This window comes from Rhincodon typus, chromosome 2, assembly GCF_021869965.1.
Source record: "Rhincodon typus isolate 14 chromosome 2, sRhiTyp1.1, whole genome shotgun sequence".
In the NCBI taxonomy this organism is placed as follows: domain Eukaryota; kingdom Metazoa; phylum Chordata; class Chondrichthyes; order Orectolobiformes; family Rhincodontidae; genus Rhincodon; species Rhincodon typus.
Window position 1 is genome coordinate 99065486 of NC_063333.1, and position 20966 is coordinate 99086451.

At 40.9% G+C, this 20966-nt stretch overlaps 1 protein-coding gene across 1 annotated transcript in view; it reads right to left on the minus strand.

Moving 5' to 3' along the window:
• The window catches only part of pde11al (phosphodiesterase 11a, like), a 279256-nt gene that overhangs the window by 25934 nt on the left and 232356 nt on the right, over positions 1-20966 (minus strand). Inside the window, exons 15-18 of the mRNA XM_048614034.1 lie at positions 13183-13283; positions 12075-12152; positions 10772-10835; positions 8627-8701 (exon numbers count right to left, since the gene is read on the minus strand). Coding sequence (XP_048469991.1) covers positions 8627-8701; positions 10772-10835; positions 12075-12152; positions 13183-13283 — 318 coding nt within the window. The remainder of the gene's footprint in view (positions 1-8626; positions 8702-10771; positions 10836-12074; positions 12153-13182; positions 13284-20966) is intronic.

The following is a 20966-nucleotide window of genomic DNA, read 5'->3' on the forward strand; positions in this document are numbered from 1 at the left end:
ACCTCAACAGACAATACCATTTAAATACTAAGTGGAGTAGAACAACATCGCTTCATCAGAGGCCACACTGATGATGTTACCTAGCACGGTGACAAAATTTCTGAACTATAACCAGCCAGATCAGAAAGCAAGTCAACAACCTCACGAGTGTCTCAATGTTAGTGCTCTAATTGAGTCAGCAAGACTGAATAGTTCTGAGATAACAGTGTGGAGCTGGATGAACACAGCAGGCCAGGCAGCATCAGAGGAGCAGGAAAGCTGACATTTCGGGTCGGGACCCTTCTTCAGAAATGGGGGAGGCCCAGGGTGGATATGAAATAAATGGGGGGGTGGGGCTGGAGTAGGTAGGTGGGATGGCGATAGGTGAGTGCAGACAGGCAGTGGTGGGGATTGGTCAGTGAGGCGGGAGGAGCAGATAGGTTGGTGAGAAGACAGACAGGTCAAGGAGGCGGGGATGAGGGGGAGGGTGGGTCTTGGGATGAGGCCCAGGTTGGGAGATTTTGAAGCTAGTAAAGTCTACATTGAGACCATTGGGTTGTAGGCTCCCAAGGCGGAATAGCAGGCGCTTCATTTTCCGGCTGGCGTCGTTGTGACACTGGAGGAGGCCCAGGTTGGACATGTTGTCCAGGGAGTGGGAGGGGGAGTTGAAGTGGTTTGTGACTGGGAGGTGTTGTTGTTTGTTGCGAACTGAGCGCAGGTGTTCCACAAAGCGGTCGCCGAGCCTCCACTTGGTCTCACCGATGTAGAGGAGACCACATCGGGAACAGCAGATGCAATATACCACATTAGCGGATGTGCAGGTGAACATCTGCTTGATGTGAAAGGTTTTTTTGTGGCCTGCGATGGAGGTGAGGTGGGAGGTGTAGGGGCAGGTGTAGCACTTCCTGTGGTTGCAGGGAAAGGTGCCGGGGTGGTGGGGCTAGTGGGAAGTGTGGAGCAGACGAGGCAGTCGCGGAGAGAGCGGTCCCTCCAGAAGGCAGATAAGAGTGGGGAGGGAAATATATCCTTCGTAGTGGGGTCAGATCGCAGGTGGCAGAAGTGGCGCAGAATGATGTGTTGAATCCAGAAGTTAATGGGGTGATACGTGAGGGCAAGGGGGATTCTGTCTTCGTTTTTATTGTGGGGAGGGGGTGTGAGAGCAGAGTTGCGGGAAACGCAAGAGATGCGGTCGAGAGCGTTTTCGACCACTGAAGGAGGGAAGTTGCGGTCAACGAAGAACAAAGAAAATTACAGCACAGGAACAGGTCCTTCGGCCCTCCAAGCCAGCGCTGATCCAGATCCTCTATCTGAACCTGTTGCCTATTTTCCAAAGATCTGTATCCCTCTGCTCCCTGCCCATTCATGTATCTGTCTAGATACAGCTTAAATGACACTATCATGCCTGCCTCTACCACCTCCGCTGGCAACACGTTCCAGGCACCCACCACCCTCTGCATAAAGAACTTTCCACGCATATCTCCCTTAAACTTTTCCCCTCTCACCTTGAAATCGTGACCCCTAGTAATTGAGTCCCCCACTCTGGGAAAAAGCTTCTTGCTATCCACCCTGTCTATAGCTCTCATTATTTTGTAGACCTCATTCAGCTCCCCCCTCAACCTCCATCTTTCTAATGTAAATAATACTAATCTACTCAATCTCTCTTGATAGCCAGCACCCTCCATAGCAGGCAACATCCTGGTGAACCTCCTCTGCACCCTCTCAAAAGCATCCACATCCTTTTGGTAATGTGGCGACCAGAACTGTACGCAGTATTCCAAATGTGGTCGAACCAAAGTCCTATACAACTGTAACATGACCTGCCAACTCTTGTACTCGATGCCCCGTCCAATGAATGAAAGCACGCCGTATGCCTTCTTGACCACTCTATCGACCTGCGTTGTCACCTTCAGGGTACAATGGACCTGAACACCCAGATCTCTCTGTGCATCAATTTTCCCCAGGGCTTTTCCATTTACTGTACAGTTTGCTCTTGAATTGGATCTTCCAAAATGCATCACCTCGCATCTGCCTGGATTGAACTCCATCTGCCATTTCTCTGCCCAACTCTCCAATCTATCTATATTCTGCTGCATTCTCCGACATTCCCCTTCGATATCTGCTACTCCACCAATCTTAGTGTCATCTGCAAACTTGCTAATCAGACCATCTATACCTTCCTCCAGATCATTTATGTATATCACAAACAACAGTGGTCCCAAACCAGATCCCTGTGGAACACCACTGGTTACAGTTCTCCATTTTGAGAAATTCCCTTCCTCTACAACTCTATCTCCTGTTGCCCAGCCAGTTCTCTATCCATCTAGCTAGTACACCCTGGACCCCATGCAACTTCACTTTCTCCATCAGCCTACCATGGGGAACCTTATCAAATGCCTTACTGAAGTACATGTATATGACATCTACAGCCCTTCCCTCATCTATCAACTTTGCCACTTCCACAAAGAATTCTATCAAGTTGGTAAGACATGACCTTCCCTGCACAAAACCATGCTGCCTATCACTAATAAGCCCATTTTCTTCCAAATGTAAATAGATCTTTTCCCTCAATATCTTCTCCAGCAGCTTCCCCACCACTGACGTCAGGCTCACTGGTCTATAATTACCTGGATTATCCTTGCTTCCCTTCTTAAACAAGGGGACATCATTAGCAATTCTCCAGTCCTTCGGGACCTCACCAGTGCTCAAGGATGCTGCAAAGATATTTGTTAAGACCCCAGCTATTTCCTCTCTCGCTTCCCTCAGTAACCTTGAAATACAAGGACATCTGGGATGTTCGGGAGTGGAATGCCTCATCTTGGGAGCAGATGCGGCGGAGGTGGAGGAATTGGGAGTAGGGGATTGCATTCTTGCAGGAAGGTGGGTGAGAGGATGTGTAGTCTAGGTAGCTGTGGGAGCTTGAAATAGATATCAATTTCAAGGTGGTCGCCAGAGATGGAGACCGAGAGGTCCGGGAAGGACAGAGAGGTATCAGAGATGGTCCAGGTTAAGTTGTATTGGGTGAAACTTGAGGTTGGGGTGAAAGGTGTTAGTAAAGTTGATGAACTGTTCAAGCTCCTCGTGGGAGCACAAGGCAGTGCTGATGCAGTCATCGATGTAACGGAGGAAGAGGTGGGGGACGGTGCCGGTGTAGCTGCGGAAGAGGGACTGTTCCACGTACCCTACGAAGAGGCAGGCATAGCTTGGGCCCATGCGGGTTCCCATGGCCACCCCCTTAGTCTGTAGGAAGTGGGAGGAGTTGAAGGAGAAGTTGTTACGGGTGAGGACGAGTTCAGTTAAACGGATGAGGGTGTCAGTGGAGGGGGACTGGTTGGACCTACGGAAGAGGACGAAGCGGAGGGCTTTTAGGCCATTCGCACGGGGAATTTAAGTTCCCAATGTGGCCTCCTCTACATCGAGACCAACTGGATACTCGGAGACCACTTTGTGGAACACCTGCGCTCGGTTTGCGACAAACGACAACACCTTCCAGTTGCGAACCACTTCAACTCCCCCTCCCACTCCCTGGACGACATGTCCATCATGGGCCTCCGCCAGTGTCACAACGACGCCACCCGGAAAATGGAGGAGTAGTACCTCCTATTCCGCCTTGGGAGCCTACAACCCAATGGTCTCAATGTAGACTTTACGAGCTTCAAAATCTCCCCACCCCGGCCTCATCCCATGATCAACCCTCCCTCTCAGCCCTGCCTCCTTGACCTGTCCATTTTCTCTCCCACCTAACTGGTCCTCCCACCTCACTGAACAATCCCCTACACTGCCTATCTGTACTCACCTACCACCATCCCACCTACCTTCCCAGCCCCACCTCCCCCCTCTATTTATTTCAGAGCCCCCTTCTCCCTCCCCCATTTCTGAAAGGTCCCGACCCAAAACGCAGCTTTCCTGTTCCTCTGATGCTGCCTGGCCTGCTGTGTTCCTTCAGCTCCACACCTTGTTATCTTAGACTCCAGCATCGGCAGTTCTTACTATCTTTGAATAATTCTTAATTACTTTCAGTTCAAATTGATTGATGAACTAAAATAAATTTCACATTTCTTAGATAATGTATTCCTTGATAAAGTAATACAAATATATGCCAATTAACTACCTTTTAAAACCAATGCATATTTGAATTTTGGGTAGAAACTGTGACCCTATGGGCAGAATTTTCCCAGCCCCTGGGTGACTCTGAAGTAGTTGGAAAAATATGGTGGAATCAGCGAAATGAAATTCTCAATGTCAAGAATTTTTCTTCTCAATTTCCCACCTAAGCTTTGGGAGGCAGAACGGTTAAGGACATTTACCTACTTCCCATGCTGAGCAATCCTCCAGATGGTTGAGACTGTTTTTGCCTGGTTGCCAACCTCAGACCAAGCTGGCACCACCTGGTATTATGATCACTACTGCTGGTAACAGGGGAAAAGGAAGTCCTGACTGTGACCATCCAATTCAGTAGGAGCTCCAAGGCTGGTCACGCAAAGCAAGGTGCGATTTCTCCTGTCTGCCATGCCCAGGGCACAGAACAAGAATTGTGCAGGGCAGCTCCAGGCTACGACTGCTTATTCAGATCCACAATGGCCCTTTAAATATGGCACCAGCACCAGGGATGCTGGTCAATTCCGAAATCTCCACTGAGTTGTTCTCGGAACGGTGTGTGGTAAGATGGGACAGAAATCAGATGTGATAGTCTCCATAAGGACAGAAACACCTCCTAATGCAGTGAGCTTTTTTAAGATACAGCAATAAAACCCACACAATCTCACAGCAAGAATCACTCCGCCAGACTTGAAAAGACTCACACATAGCCTAAAAACCATATGATTCAGCCCCTAGTTTCTTTCTGCTGTAGGGAGAACACCAAACGGCGCAGAAATGAGGTGGACAGGTAATAATGAGATGTACATCCATGCAACTGGATCTCTCACTGTTTTCCAGTGAGTTTTTCATCTTGCTATTCAAACCTCAGGTACAAAATCTCTCTCTGATACTGGACCCAGCTCCCACCCAGGCTTGTGCTCTGCCCTTCTCAATAATCCATGCAACATCTTCCCCGCTTGCCCCCACCCAATACAATCTGTGATCCCACTAATCATTAATGCTCCAAGTGTGTGGCTTACTCATTCAACCAGGAAACCACCCGCCTGCACCAGCAGTAACAGTGTACATCTGCTTTCATCTGTGGTAATAAGTGAGAATATTTAACAGTAGAGCAGACACAGTTGAGATAGATGGAGAGGTGCCTTCCAATTGGCTTGTCACACTTTTCAGCAAATGACCCTGACTGTAACTGTCCTAAGCAGGGTCCCTTGACTGGGTTGAGGCTTGCTGACAGTTGTCAAGCTTGCTTCCTAGCTTTGATCCACTCCAAATGGCACAGCGAGACAGTAATATAAGCCTGGTATCTCTGTTGAGAGGGCAATGCACAAAAAGGCATGGCAAGCCAATGCAAGTCCAGTAGCTGCAAGCATTCAGTTGGGCTCTGAGTGAGAGAGTGCTATGACGGTGAGTGGAGAGAGTAAAGCGCCCAGAGATGCAGCCAGGTCCAGTTCATGAGCTGGGTGCATGTCCCTGAGCACATAATGCTCTTGCTGCAGCATTTTAATGAAAGTCACCTGTGCAGCCAAGGTCCATCATTGAAGTGCACAAACATCCTGTTACAGGTTCATAAGAGGCTGGGACACATTGCATGCCAGTGTCCATGGATGTGGGATGTATGCAGCTGATGCCAATGGAGTATGCTCAAAATGTTGGTGCTTGGTTTCCAAAATGGAGGGTTTTTTTTCACAGCAAGCTAATATGTGTTGAACCCACCAAACTCTAGCTCTGGTTTCTGGTTCTAAAACAAACTGTGGTAAGTATGACTGCTAACAAGATGTTCGACAAATAATAACTAGCGTCAAGTGTAAACTTACTGTTGCGTGGCTCTATGCTGTTTTAGAAATTCACACAAGGTGCATGAGTTGATCTTGACGTCAAGATGGACCTCATTCAACATCTTGTCCAATTCTACCTTTCATCTCACTACTGTCCACAATACTCAGAACCTAATAAGACTCCACCCTAGATGGCAACAATTCCCAGTATGAAAGTCAGAGCGTGTACCTGATATTTCCAGCTAGCTAGTTGATCCTTTGGCTTCTATCTTGGTTAGCTGTCCCCCAGCATTTCAGAATACACTCCTAGGGCAGCTCAACATATAAAGGGGGGAGATGATAAGAGCATGGCAATGATAAGGGGTGCTGCTGGGTGTGTATTTGGTTATCAATGGTTATCAACCACCTCCTTGACTTCAATGGCGGACAGTGCATAACAATGTTTGGCATACTGAGTTGTATGCCCGGGGACCAGGGGATTAAATGGGGAGATGGACAGTTCAATAGAAGAGTTGGGTGGGAACGTCAGGAAGATCAAAGTTAAAGATGTTGAAAGGGACGGTAATGCTGAAAAGAACATGAAGTTTTGAGAGGTCACCAAGACTGAGAGACTGAGCCTGTGATACACTCTGTGTAATGCTATCTTTGTTGCCTTCCATCCTCATCCAAATGCCCAGTGCTCAATCAAAATGGAAAATGGCTGCCATCAAACTTGGAATGGGAAGAGTACTTTTTTATTCTCTCTCTGAGGAAGTAAGCTCTAGTTTTGTGTGATGTGAGGCCCTTCAAGAGGCAATCACATTAAACAGACACTCATACAATTCATGTTCAAGAAATGTGTTTACATATATCTCTGTATTTGGACCTCATCCATCAAATTACTCTGTTAACTAAAATTACTGACCACAAGGAATCTTGGCAATATCATTCAACATTACAAATTAATCCTACTAGTCGCTATGAAGCACAAGTAATATCAGGCAAGCTGTAAATATTCACCATAGTTTCAACAATTGCAATCGCCTTCCAAACTTTCATGGCCTACACCATGTGGTCAGGACCATCAACAACCTCCAGCACATTTGGAGCAACGTCCCAGTATGGAGTTGCCAGCCTCTGGTGTCCTCATGACCATTCAGCATTTGCATAGTCACTCATCTTTCATGGAATGCCTTGCAGTTGAGAGACAGGCAATGGCACTGTGGCAATGCCCTGTTTACAGGAGCAATTACAATGCCATGTTATGATGTGTAGAGTATCAGTAATTCCATGCTTCCTTCCACTGGAGCTGACAAGGGCCTTAAGGGGCTTGTTCCACATCAGCTTCTCATGCAGGTCATTTCTGGGGTTTCACTGCTGTACCATTCAGATGAGCCACACCACATAAATCTTGATTCTGTGCTCCAGACAACTGAAGGAATCACAACGCGATGGAATTGTCAATAAGGACTTGGGAGAACCGCAGCATTGTATTGATTAAGACAATGAGAAATGGGTTCTTGAGATGAACAACCCCTTCAGGATCCCGCAGCACAACAGCATCAGCCTATGCATCACAGGCAGCATTTCACTGTGAGCTTCATTCAACTTCTTTCTCTGACTGTAAACTTCTGGAATTTGCAGAGAGCATCCCCTGTATAATCAAAATTACAAATGCAGTGCACCAGTTTGATGTTATGTTCATCCTGTTGTTTAACAAAAGTTAAGGTTACACACTGATGAAAGACTTCACAACATCTGATGCTTTCTCATTCAATCATCTTGAAATTTCATGTTAGTATAGTTACTATGGAAGGGATAGCTGTTGTTCAGGCAGGTTAGAACATTGCATAGTCATGAAGAATGGCTAGCATCTTTATCTTCATTCTTATAGCAGTATCTACAATGGCAATTGCTCACAGAACTCACGATGAAAAATAAACATTTATTGATAAATGCGATAACTTATTTACAGTAAAGTTTACTGGAATTCAGGCAGGATTGGAGAGACCAGGTTCCCCTGGACAGTCCTGAGATTTCTCGGGGTCTCATATGTGCTTCCTCCTCTGCTGAGCATCAGTGATTAGAATGATAGACTGTAGATCTGTGCATATATCCACCAGACAGTGTGTGTTCGACCTGGATCTTCGTAGCAGCCTTCAACCCTTCCACAGAGGCAACCAGATGATTGCACATCTCAGGCAGCATGTTGCAGATAATGTTGCTGCACAGCCTTCAAGTTAGTTTCCTGAATGCTACTGACGAACTTGTCTGCTATTCTTCTGTCTGCTTCTGCACTTTAATGACCTACACCATGGGGTCCTCTGTTGCCTGGGGTTGCGCATGTTTAAATGTGGCTTAGCGGCACAAATTCCAGAAGGTTCTGGCAATGATGAGTACTTAAGCCACTGGCAAGTGTAGGATAGTGCAAGTGTGGCATCATCCAGGTGTAGGTGCATACATAATGAGGTGAACAGCGGAAAATTATGTGAGGTAACTTGCAAGAGTTCACACAGAAAAACCTTCCATGAATCTCTCTGAAATTGACACAACCAATTTTTGATCAAATTCAGCACTAAATATCCCATGGAGAATAACTGAAGCATTTACTGAAAAGCTAAATGAAGATCAGACTTCGGGTCATTATTACATAACCTATCTTTAATTATTTTTAAAAAACATATATCAATGTTGCAAGTCTGCAGTTACCTTAATAGAATGAGTGATTGGAGATAACAGAAAAATAAAGTCATGGCATTTTTTTAAAAAACCTAAATTTAAAAATTAATACTTACAGCTGGTGTTAGCTTTAGTTCAACCCTCTCTCTGTCCCCTTGTTCAAAGAATTCACTGGTCACCAATTCAGCTACCTACAATACATAAATACAAATGCTTTAGAAACTTATCTGGACTGATTTCAGATTGACTAGACTACATAATGGTAGCAGTTCTAAAATGACAAGCCAAATTCATGCACAGTATCTCACTCTGTGCTATGTTACCTGCCTTTCTGGCCAGGAAAAATAAGATTAGTAGTGACCTATGTTTTGTCCAGTCATTTGTGGATTCTGCTACAACTACAATTTTTCTATATCTGGCACAGATGCAGAATTGAAACTTGTGCTTCAATTGCTTTAAGAGCTACCTATCTTCATGACAGGTTTAGTGATGAAGTAGGACTATTTTACAGAAACCGTGCACAGAGCACACATTCCTAATAGTCACTTTGGCAGACACAAGGAAGTATGACCAATCTCGCAGTTTTCTCAAAATGGTCATGCATGTTTGTCAAACATACAGCAAAGGGTTGTGATTTATGTTGAACTCTTCCAAAAATGCCATCTTGTTGCTCGTGATGAAATTGTGGTGATGTTCTTTATGCCTCTTGTGACAATAATAATTTCCCTTTAATAAAGAGCAACATTTGAAAATCGATACCTTATTGCACAGAAATCATTAGTTGTGTAAATAGAACTGTGCAATGTTGCATATGTAAATAGGTTCTGGTATAGTTAAACAGATTGCTTCATAATGCACAAAAAGAATAAATCATTTTTCTGTCATCCTGAATGAGATTAGGTGCAATATCTCAAACAGCAATTACTTTTCTTTATCTAATTTACAAGGTGCAGTAATTAATTTAGGATATTTTCTGTACTTGATGTCCACATTATGATATTGAGTGGATGCTTATTGCTCATGCCGAGGGCACTATGAAAATTTTGAAATATCAAAACGCAATAGGGATGGTTCCTGGAAGAGCTCAGGATATATATACATTCTTTGGCAGTGTGAGAAGAGAAGATGTTCCAAAGTGGGTAATGTGTGTGTTATTGTAGCAATAAGAGCAAACTTTTTGTCACTGAGTAAAATATTGCACTTTCATCACAGTCCAATTTAACATTCAAATTTTAATTTGCATTTGTTACTTTCATACTTTGTTTGAAATTAATAGTCTTGAAATATAAGTTTTAAAGTTCATCTTTATCTGGGTCATTCATCTTGTTCCTTGGATACTTTATATAACACGATAAATGTACACGTTCCAAAAGCAGACCAACATCATGGACTCCTGCCGATTTGCTTTATTGAGGACAACAGCCTCTTTCTGGACATTTTATCCCTTCATTTTGTGAACGTCAGCATTATTGTACGCATGGTCAAATCATGGGAGGAAAAGGGGAAGTTTGGTATTGTCTTGTTAAAGCAGTGAAGCAGGGTTAACTAACATTAGTGGCACAAATAAAAATACAAATTTGCATTGTAACAGTGACAACACCACATTTGAAGAGAGACAATTTAATAAAAGAACATTTGTAACTATACCAGTATAAAAACCCATATTGAACATTAGCTTTTGCAACAGGAGCAAAATGTACTTATAGCACAATAGGTGATGATAAATTATCAATCTTGCAAACAGTATACATTGGGGGCTAAACTAAATCATTGTTAAAGTCCTACTCAAATATAATGTTTTCCTTCCATAATTTATGCATGTCACTTTTCTTGGCACTTAGTGGCCAATGTTGTTCAATTATTAATGACTAAAAATAATGATATTCTGAAGCTTTAAAAAAAAAGCCAAAGAACTGCAGATGCTGGAAATTGGAAACAGAACAGAAATTGCTGGAGAAACTCAGCAGTTCTGGCAGCACCTGCAGAGAGAAAGCAGAGTTAACGTTTCGGATCCAGTGACCCTTCTTCAGAACCAGTTCTGAAACGGTAACCCTGCTTTCTCCCCATGGGTGCTGCCAGACTTGCTGCATTTCTCCAGCAATTTCTATTTTTATATTCTGAAGCTACTTTTAAGCAATAAGGGAACTTAAGAATATAAAAGGAAAACTGAAAACAAATGTATGACTTTAAGTCTGTTAGTAGTACAGCTTTAGTGCACTTCTTATGCCACATCATAATGGATATAGGCTTCTAGTACTCACCTGCCGTGAGATCTGCCAAGGTTTTGTAACTGCGCCTAAATCACACGCTGTCATCAGCATAGATCTGATGTTGTCAAAATAAAATGCAGTAGTCATCTCATGGCTATTCATGACAAATGAAATTGAATGTGCCTGTAAGAAATGCTGGAACAATTTGAGCTTGATCATTACAATAACATTTTAAATGCTTTATTATAATTTATTTGCTCTTTTCTGTTGGAACAATGTACTTTTTTCCCTCTCCTCTGGATTTTTTCATTACATTTTCTGTTCAATAGAAGCACTATTACTGAATCCTATTATTTTACTGTTGCTATGGTTAGCTGTCTCTTGGATACACAGCATGGCTGGTTGATGAATCCGAGGAGTAAAGCACCAGAAAAAAACTTTATACCAGGTTGCACAAGTCATTTTCCCCAATTCATGTAATAAGACATTATGGATGCAAATAATTCTTAATCTCATTTGTCAGCAATTTTGACTATCATCCAGAATTTCATTATTTTTAAAAAGCCTGCAGTTTTCCATAGAGGACATACAAGATCATAGTTGGGAAAGTCACCATGAAAGTAGTTGAGTGGTTCCAATGTTATCCCCTATTAGCCTGAAACTCAAATCATTTATTGATGTCAACAGAACTCTGAAACTGAATCATTTGAGAACTATTGATGGATGCTTGCTTTCTATTCTCATAAAGAACCCACTAAAGCAACATAAATCCCTGGAACCGAGAGAGTCAGCAATGTTGGTAGCTGTTGCCTCCTGCTCACCAGTTAACTTAGCAGTCATCGCCAACAACACTTATTCAACTAGCCAAGCACTCAATAAGTTGACCATAAGGGCCATCAAGATGGAGGTGTCCATGACATATGTAGACCAAATTCAAAATACTCACGTATAGCACTTGATTCATGACTTGGCTGAGCAAATGTGTTGTAATAATTACTAAAAAGGGATGTGTCTCTTCAAATTCCAAATACCCAAAATTTGAGGCATTTGTAAATGAACTTTAAATTGTAAGTTTTCAGATTGGGTCTAATGTTCATCCTATCCACAACTATAATTGATCAAATTCCTACAGAAACTGGGTAATGGGATTCTGTCTCCCCATGGATCCCCCTGCCAGCAAATGCACCATTTGATGTGAAACCAACACATACAACTTGCATTTATATACTGCCTTTCATGTAAGAAATTAAACAAGATTTTGTTTACCATTGACATATTGCTTAGAATTTATTAAAGTATTGCAAACACATAGTACATGAGCAAAAGATGAAACAAATTCAGAATCCTGGGTTACCTCAACATTTCTCTGTGCTTCTCAAGATGCCAGTTATGTTCCCCAGACATTACATACTCAAAGAACTTTGTGCGCTGCCTGCATTTAAATGAGAAAGAGGAAATGTTTTACTGTATCTATATTGGGTAGCAATGTAGCATTACAATTCTACACACGGTTGATATACTACACTTGGGGAAATTAGCACATTCCAACAAACCAACAACTGAGTATGCCATATAACTGCTGGCATCTAATTAGCTTCAGTCAGCAATAAATGCTGATATATGAGCAATCTGCTAATTATTTGATTAAATGAAACCGGTTTTAAAATGCTTACTTTAACATACTAAAAATACAAATGACCAGTAATACAGACCAAATTGAACCAGCCTATTATAATTAGTACATCTGATAAAGTTCATGCATAATACAGCAATAAACTTGGTCAAATAACTTGTTAATCTCCTTAGTACCTTTAATTCAATAAATTATAAGCTTTTAAATAACTGTTAAAATATAGCTTGAGGAAGAAACACTTCAGAGCAAATCACCTTGACACACAAATTCTCTTTGGGAGTTTGTGCATGGTTATAGGTACTGGTAGAACATTGAGTGATTCCAGCAGTTCTCACTTTTCTACAGATCCCCTTTGTAGGTGTGCAAATTTACAAGTCACAAAACAAACAGAAAGAAGAAAGAACCTGTGCTGATACCGTACCTTGTCACATTGCAAATTACTCTAAAACCAATGGATTATTTTTGAAGTTCAATCACTGTTATTATATGCAGAGGGGGTAATAATGGATTGAATGCTCGAATGATATTAAGTGATGGTATCAGGAGACCATTCATAGTCCCATGAATAGAGTTGCAGTTTAAGATCCTATCCAAAAGATTGCATTTCAAATACGGCAATACGTATTTTGATGAAGTGCTAGCCCAGATTATGTGCTGAAATAAGACTTGAACTATCTGAATGACAGGCAAGAGTGCTACTAACTTTACAACTAGCTATCAAGCTGGCAAAATGGTACAATCATTAAATTGTAGTGCATTAATAACATGAACTATAATTAACCTGTGTGGAATATTTGTGTTGCATTTAATCTGTAATAGAAAAACTTACTCAAAATAAAGCATGAGGTCAGTGGATAGGATAGCTTGTTTTAGCAGCTGCATCAAATCACTGTAGTCTTTGGATGAAAGGTTAGCAAAAATGTTGTGTCCCTAAAGTTAAGAAAAAGATAATCATATTGAAATGAATGCCACTGGAAAAATATGTGTTACATTTTCAAAGGTGAAATTCAAGTAGCAAATTCTGTGTTATAAGAACTCAGCAAAAATATGTGCATATTTATTTTGTTAAGTTCCTTTATTTTTAAAGTAATCTGCTTATTTGGAACTATTCTGCCGTTTTTGTCCGAGACAATCTTTCCACTGTTCAAGATAGGAATTGAGGAAAAATACAACCATCATTTCATACCTGATATTATTTCATGTGAAACTGAAAGAAAAGCATAGAAGCAAATTACAGTCATATGACTTTGCTATTTCCCAATGGTCATCAAATTAAGTAAATAAGAACTATTTATACATCATTTTTTAATATATGGGATTTTGGTAACAATTGAAAATGAGAAATATGAAAAACAGAGCTAAGATGTCCCGATCTGACTGTTGCAGTCAACGCAGTGGAGTCACAATCCCAGTGTGTAGTGACCTTGCTCTCGACTCTATGAAAGCAATCAGGGTCAGGGATGGGTCACTTAACTTCAGTAATTCCAGATGTGATGCTGAAAAACTGCTCAGGAGAGAAACTGTAGAGACCAACTGAAAACAGACAACTTTGAAAATCTGTGTCATTTCATGCATTTGTCAAACTCTTGTTTATTCCAGGCCAAGGCCAAGTCTTAGATATGCCTGTGGACACCACAATTACTCATCACTGACCTGTGTTCTGCTATCTTTCCAAGATCCAGATCATTGGGAACTCAGGAAATGGGAACAACATAAAATTTGGTAGGTTACTCCATCCCGCCAGGAGACCAAGCCTGAATAGTGAATGATCACAAAACCAGGGAAATGGGTTGCAATTGGTGTAGAATCAAAGAGAATGGAAAAGTGTGTCAGTGTGTCAGAAATTTATCCTGAAGGGGAGTATCCCAGCAGAACAGGAACCTCAAACTCTAGTTTAGAACATCATAAAATACTTGACAATTTCAGCAAAGCTAAATTCCCTCAGAATGGCAATGGAATATAAACACAAAATATGAGAGTACACTAAAAAAATCTGACCAATGAACAAGAACATTAACAGCTAAGGCAGGCAGACACATATCTTATAAGAAGACCTCTGATTTGTGGAATTCTGAACTCTTTGGCCTTGAAGTTGATTTGGGCAAAGCTGCTGCCAGCTTTGATCCATGAGGCAATACCAGAGACGGAATGAGACAAAAATATAAACTTTATACCGGTCTTAACTAAAGACAGGCAAAGAGAATACCTACGTGCAAATCTATTAGTTGAATTATAACACTTAAATATACTCAACCATATGGGGTACTGTTGTGGAAAATAGAAACATCATATGGGGCATTAAATTGACACAAATAGAAGATTGTCTAGCTAACAGGAAGCAGAAAGTAGGCATAAATTTGGTCTTTTTCTGGTAGGCACAATGTAATGAATGGTGTGTCACAGGAATCAGTGCTGGGATCCCAACATTTTAAAATTCATGTAAATGACTTGGTTGAAGGGACTGAAGGTACGGTTGCTAAACTTGATGATACAAAGATAGTGGGGACAGCAGGTTGTTGAAAGGTCATTAGGAGGCTATAGAGATACAGTCAGATTAAGTGAGCAAGCAAAGATTTGGCAAATGGAGTATGTGGTAAAATGTGAAATTCATCATTTTGCTTGGAAGAGTAAAAAAAAGTATATTATCTAAATGGTGACAGATTACAGAGCTGAGATGCAGAAAGATATCTGAGTGCATGAATCACAAATGGCTCATATGCAGGGATAGCAAGTAATAAGGAAAGCTAATAGAATTATTTAATTTGAGGGGAATTAATCACTTAACATAGGCAAGTTATTCTTCAGTTATGCAGGACATTCATGAGAGGACATCTGGAGTACTGTTTACAGTATTGGTCTCCTTGTTGAAGGAAGGACATAAGTGTATTGGAAACAGTTCAGAGAAGTCATTCAAATGGGGAGGGTGCCTGATGGGGAAGGGTTGGACAGGTTAGGCCTGTACCTGCTAGACCTTAGCAGCGTAAAAGACAATTTGATTGAAACATAAGGCCTTAATGGATTTGACAAGATGGATGTGGAGGGGATGTTTCCCCTTTTGGAAGAATCCAGTACTAGTGGTCACTCTTTAAAAATAAGGGGTCACCCTTTTAAGACAGAGATGGGGAGATTTTATTTCTCACTAAGGGTCATGAGTATTTGGAACTTTCTTCCTCAAAAAGGAAGTGGAAGCAGAGACTTTGAATATTTTTAAGGCAGAGGTAGATGATTTCTTGATAAGTGAGGAGGTGAATGGCTCCCAGGAAGGTGGAGTCATCAGATCAATCATGAACTTATTGAATGGCAGTAAAGGCAGAGGGACCGAGTGGCCTACATCTAATCCTAGTTCATATGTTCTGTGGGTCTGTGCTGACCTCTGGTGTTTAGACAATGTTACCATTCTGCATAAGCAAGCTCTGACAATGAGTATTTGCAGGTTATTCAACTGAAGAAATTATTAGAGAGGAAATGTTTTCCTCTATATGACACTCACATATACTTATTTTTGGGAGGGCTTGCTGGAGAGTAATTTGAAGCAAGAACCCAAGCTGATTTACCCACCTCCCTTTACCAAGTTGTGTTGGGTCGCATTGTAGCATCCCTATTATCGTTACATCAGAGATCAGTAAATTCAGGAATCAAATTGACCACTGTGGTTCATTACTGCAGTTAGCAATGCACTCATGAACTGAGCAACAGTGATTGTTATAAATTATTAGTAAAAGGAATATTATGGACTAAATAACAGTGAAAACAAAGTGACTATATTCATCTAGATGGTTTAGCCTGAATTCTCCTACATACAGTTTGGGCTGATTTAACACTGAGATTTTGTATGTACATAAGTGGTATATTTATCACTTGCACAGAGTTTCCACTGAGCGCTAATGAGTGTTGCTAATGTTTACAGAGTGACTAACAGCCAATTAACCTCATAATGAGGGCTGCAATAGTGGAAACAATGTTCACATGCCACTTTTAATGACAAATACCAGCATTAAACATGGGCAGTGCGCAGGCAAAATAAAATCACAATATATACTATCAAAAATGCAATTAGGAACTCAACTTACTTAAATCAGTCAGGCAACAGGAGGTGCACAGCAGTTGGAAGATGCTGGCAATGAACCCTGAAGCACTCTACAAGGCCCCTGTGATATTACTTGCTTCTAACTGCATAAGACATTTTTGGACTAAGCAGAAATGCCCTGAATGAAAGATGCTCAGAACAGCAAAGTGGATGAAAATATCATTGCATTTTCCATTAACACTAATACTGAACACAAGAGCTAGCAGGGATTTCTTTATTCACTGGCTACTTATAAACATGCTTTTCATAAATAAACAGGGCTATCTGTCAATCCATTGTGTCTAAATATTGGCAAAAATAAATTACATGGTGTTGTTTTAATAAAGTGGTTGATTCTGTAATCCAGATCTTTAAATTGAATGTGAAAGCACAACATATCACACACACAATGGAGCACCTCTGAACCGGACACGTGTATCAACTGAAGTATAGAATGTTGCAGCTTTAAAGAAATACTATCAAGTTTCCTTCCACATGAATCATTCAGTTTAATCGCCTTCTCTTTCTCCCTTTGGATATAATTTCCAGGCTGAAATGTCCACATTTCTATAAGTTTTCCCTTTACAGCAAAGATCAGCATCCTCTTGACTGTTGCAAATGCATGCCTGTGTTCCTTCAGCCTTGGGAACCAGGATTAGATAAAGCAGTCCAGATGTGGTGTGGCAACGGTGCCGTTTGCGTTTATAGTTCAAAATGACTGAAAATGGGTTGCTGTACTCGAAACGATAAATCTGCTTTCTCTCCATAGATGCTGCCAGATCTGCTGAATTTCTCCAGCAATTTCTGCTTTTGTTTCAGATCTGCAGCATTTGCAGTTCTTTGTTTTATTTTAGTTCAACATTCTGTTGGTTTTATTGATTGCTGTAACACGTTAATGATTATACATATTCAGCCTTTAAAACAAGATCATTTTCACTTTGATCTTTGGCAATTCCAAAATCTTTTACATAGGTAAGAATAAAAGGCAAAGGCAAAGGCAAAGTGGCACATGTACTTGACAACTGCCTGTATTAAATTTCATCTGCCCTTGTTCCTCTGACCTGCATTCAATTCATTCTGTGACTTCTAAACCGCTTCCCTCAATCCCACTGCACTCCTTTGTTTGTCAGGGTGTACAAATTTGGCCAATTTGAGTTGAGTTTCTGAATTCAGCTTTTTGCACAAGTTAGAAATTGTTATGATCCCAACACTAAGCCTCAGGACCTCATTCAAGATATTCACGACTCTTATACGACTCTTGTAAAAATGTTTAAAACAGATATTTACCATGGGTGATTCAAATTTATGCTAGAAGGCAGAAGGAGGATGGGAATGAATTGGACGGGTGGGAAATCCACATATTCTAGGCCATGTGAAATTGGTGCTGGGTCCTAACAGACTCACTTTGGGCTGTTCCAAAGGACTAAAGCATTATATGAAAGCTGAGATTTTATAGAGAAGGCACAAATGCTTGTCTAGTGTAGACCTAACATTTGTTGGAATGACATGATTGGAAATGATTTAAATCCACAGCCCTTTAAAAATGTAAGAAAATAACAGATTGCAGCTTTCAGTTAAAGTGAAAAAGCAGGCACCCACTGCCAGAGTATACTGATTGACAGATCATTGAGTGTAGCTTAGAAATAACATTAGCCATCTCTGTCTACAGTTTTAATAGGTTTCAGTATTGATATTTCTCAAGAATTCTTATTACAATTATTCCTATGACATATGCTTGGCTGAGTTTCAAAAGCTCCAAAGCCACTTATCTCAACAGGGAGCTGAGTTCATATTTTGTTTGTCAGTTCTAAGAGGTTATTAAATTATACCTTTGACATGGTTAGTGAACAAAAGTTTCTGCTTTTACAATATAATGATTATTTGGGGAAATTTAGTTTTGCTGTTTGGGCTCAATGAATGAGATTTTTCTTTCAAATTTCAAGTGTAAGGAGTGAGAGCCCACTTAGATTGTTAGAAGTTTGATTTTTTTTTCGTCATTAGATGGCTCCAGTGGTCTGCTCGCCTTGATATTTAGAAGGTGGTAATGGAGGGGCATGGGGAATACGAGGGTTCATGAAAATGACACAGAGGGCGAGTGCAGAATTGAAGGATTGAGATTGGAGGACCTAACAGTCTACATTATAATTAGGCTAATGATTCAGAGAACTACAGGCAGGTCTCACATGGTCAGGAAGGAGAGATCACATCCGGAATGAGAAACAGTCTAAAACAGTATGTAGTTCAGGTATTTAGGAGCAGCATGGGAATAGAACAGGTAAATCTTTCTTTTTCTTTTCCATTTTTAAACATTAAAATTCACTAGTCTTTGTTTAAAGATTAAAAAGGTAGCTGACTGAGGGACAGTTATCAGTCAATCACCTGAAGCCTGAATAGGTCTTCAATAGGTGCTAATTACTTTTGAAGTTTAACTAATGTCAGTCATCTCAGCTCACTTCAGCTCTATTTATGAGAGGGAAGGCTCACATGGTCAGGAAGGAGAGGTCACATCCAGAGTGAGACACAGTGAGTATATAGATCCAGGATTTTAGAGCAGTGCAGGAATTCAGTACAGAGGGGAAGAGATGTTTTTTGCTCATTTTTTTAGTTCATAGTTTGTAAGGAATATATTAACAGGATACATAGAAGCCCAGACTAAAAAATCGCCTGTATAGTAGTGATCATAACACCACGATGGAATTTAATGTTCAGTTTGAGAGTGAGAAACCTGGATCAGAAACAACCACATTTAACACAAGTAAAGGAAATTACAATGAAATAAGGATACAGTTGACTAAAATTAATTAGGCGCAGAGATTGGTGGGAATGACTGTAAGCAAGCAGTAGCAGACATTTTAGGAGTCAATTCATGGTTCTTAGCAAATATACATCCCAGTAAGGAGGAAAGATTCTAAGAGCGTGATAATCCAACGGCTAACCAAGGAAGTTAAGGACAGCATAAAGTTTAAAGAAAAAGCACATAGGAGAAAAAACAGACATTGATCACCCCCAAGTCTGGTATAAATTCAGAATCCAGCAAATGAGGTCTAAAAAGGTATTAAAGACAGAGAAAATAAACTACCAGGGCAAACTAGTGAGGAATATAAAAACTGACAATAAGAGCCTCTTTAAATATATAAAAAGAGAGAGGTCAAAGTGAACATAATCTCCTTAGAAAATGAATCCGGGGAGACAATTTTGCAGAACAAGGCAATAGCAAAAGAGTTAAATAGATATTTTGTATCAGTTTTTACGGTGGAAGATACTTCAAACATCTCATTAATACTAAAGATGTGAGACCACATCTGAAGTACTGTGTTAACGTTTCAGGTCCAGTGACCCTTCCTCAGAAATTCTGAGGAAGGATCACCAGACCCGAAACGTTAACTCTGTTTTATCCCTTCACAGATGCTGCCAGGCCTGCTGAGCATTTCCAGCAACTTCTGTTCTTGTTCCTGATTTACGGCATCCATGGTTCTTTTGGTTTTTATTCTGAAGTTTTGTGAGCAGTTTGGGTCCCCTCATTTAAGGAAAAATATCATTTCATTAGAGGCAGTTCAGAAAACATTCATCGGGATGATCCCCAGTGTGTATGGATTGTCTTTGGAGCAAAGACTAAACAGATTGTGATTCTACCATTGGGGTTTAGAACAATGAGGTGATCTCTTTGAAACACATAGGATTCTTAAGGGACTTGACAGGGTGAATGATGAGCAAACGTTTCCCCTCATGGGAGAGTCTAGGGCCAGACAGCAAAGTCTCAGAATAAAGGGGCACCAATTCAAGACTGAGATGAACAGGAATTTCTTCTCTCGAGGGTTAGACTCTTTGGAAGCCCTTGCCACAGACAGCTAAGGGGGCACAGTCCTTGTATACATTTAAGGCTGAAACAGATAGATTCTTGATCAGTAGGGGAATCAAGGATTATGGGGAAAGGGCAGGAAGTGGATCTGAGGAATACTGGATCAGCCATGATCCTATTGAATGGTGGAGCAGGCTTGAGGGGCTGAAGGTCTATTTTTCTTCCTATTTCTTATGGCCTTCTAACCAGGGTTAAGAGACATGCCTTTTTCTGTGGCCATCTCTGAACTTCCAACAGTGATAGCAAGCCTGAATCCCATCCTCCTGCTGCATCCCCAAAATTAAAGTATGGAGGCCTGGCAGTTTTCTAAAGGAGATAGGTCTGCTGAGTCAGGAAGTTTCCCACATATCCTTCCCACCACCTCCGTTAAAATCTAGCCCTTATTGTTTTCTACCCATTCTCATTGTTTTGTTTTTCCTTAGGATTTGCTGTAATAATTAATGTTTTGAAGTTAACATTAAAGCCTGTCATGTGGAACTTTGTCAAATGCCTCTTATAAATCTAATTCAACATATTATGACATTTTCTACTGTCTGCTTGAAATGTTACTTCCTTGAAAAAGTTAAAGACCTATGAATCTTATGTTTTTTTTGGCTAAGTCTGAATTTTTTAAAGTTTTTTTGGAGTGTTTCCCATCACTGGGTCTAGCACGTTCTCTCACAGTATTTTATGAAACCTGTCTCCTAAC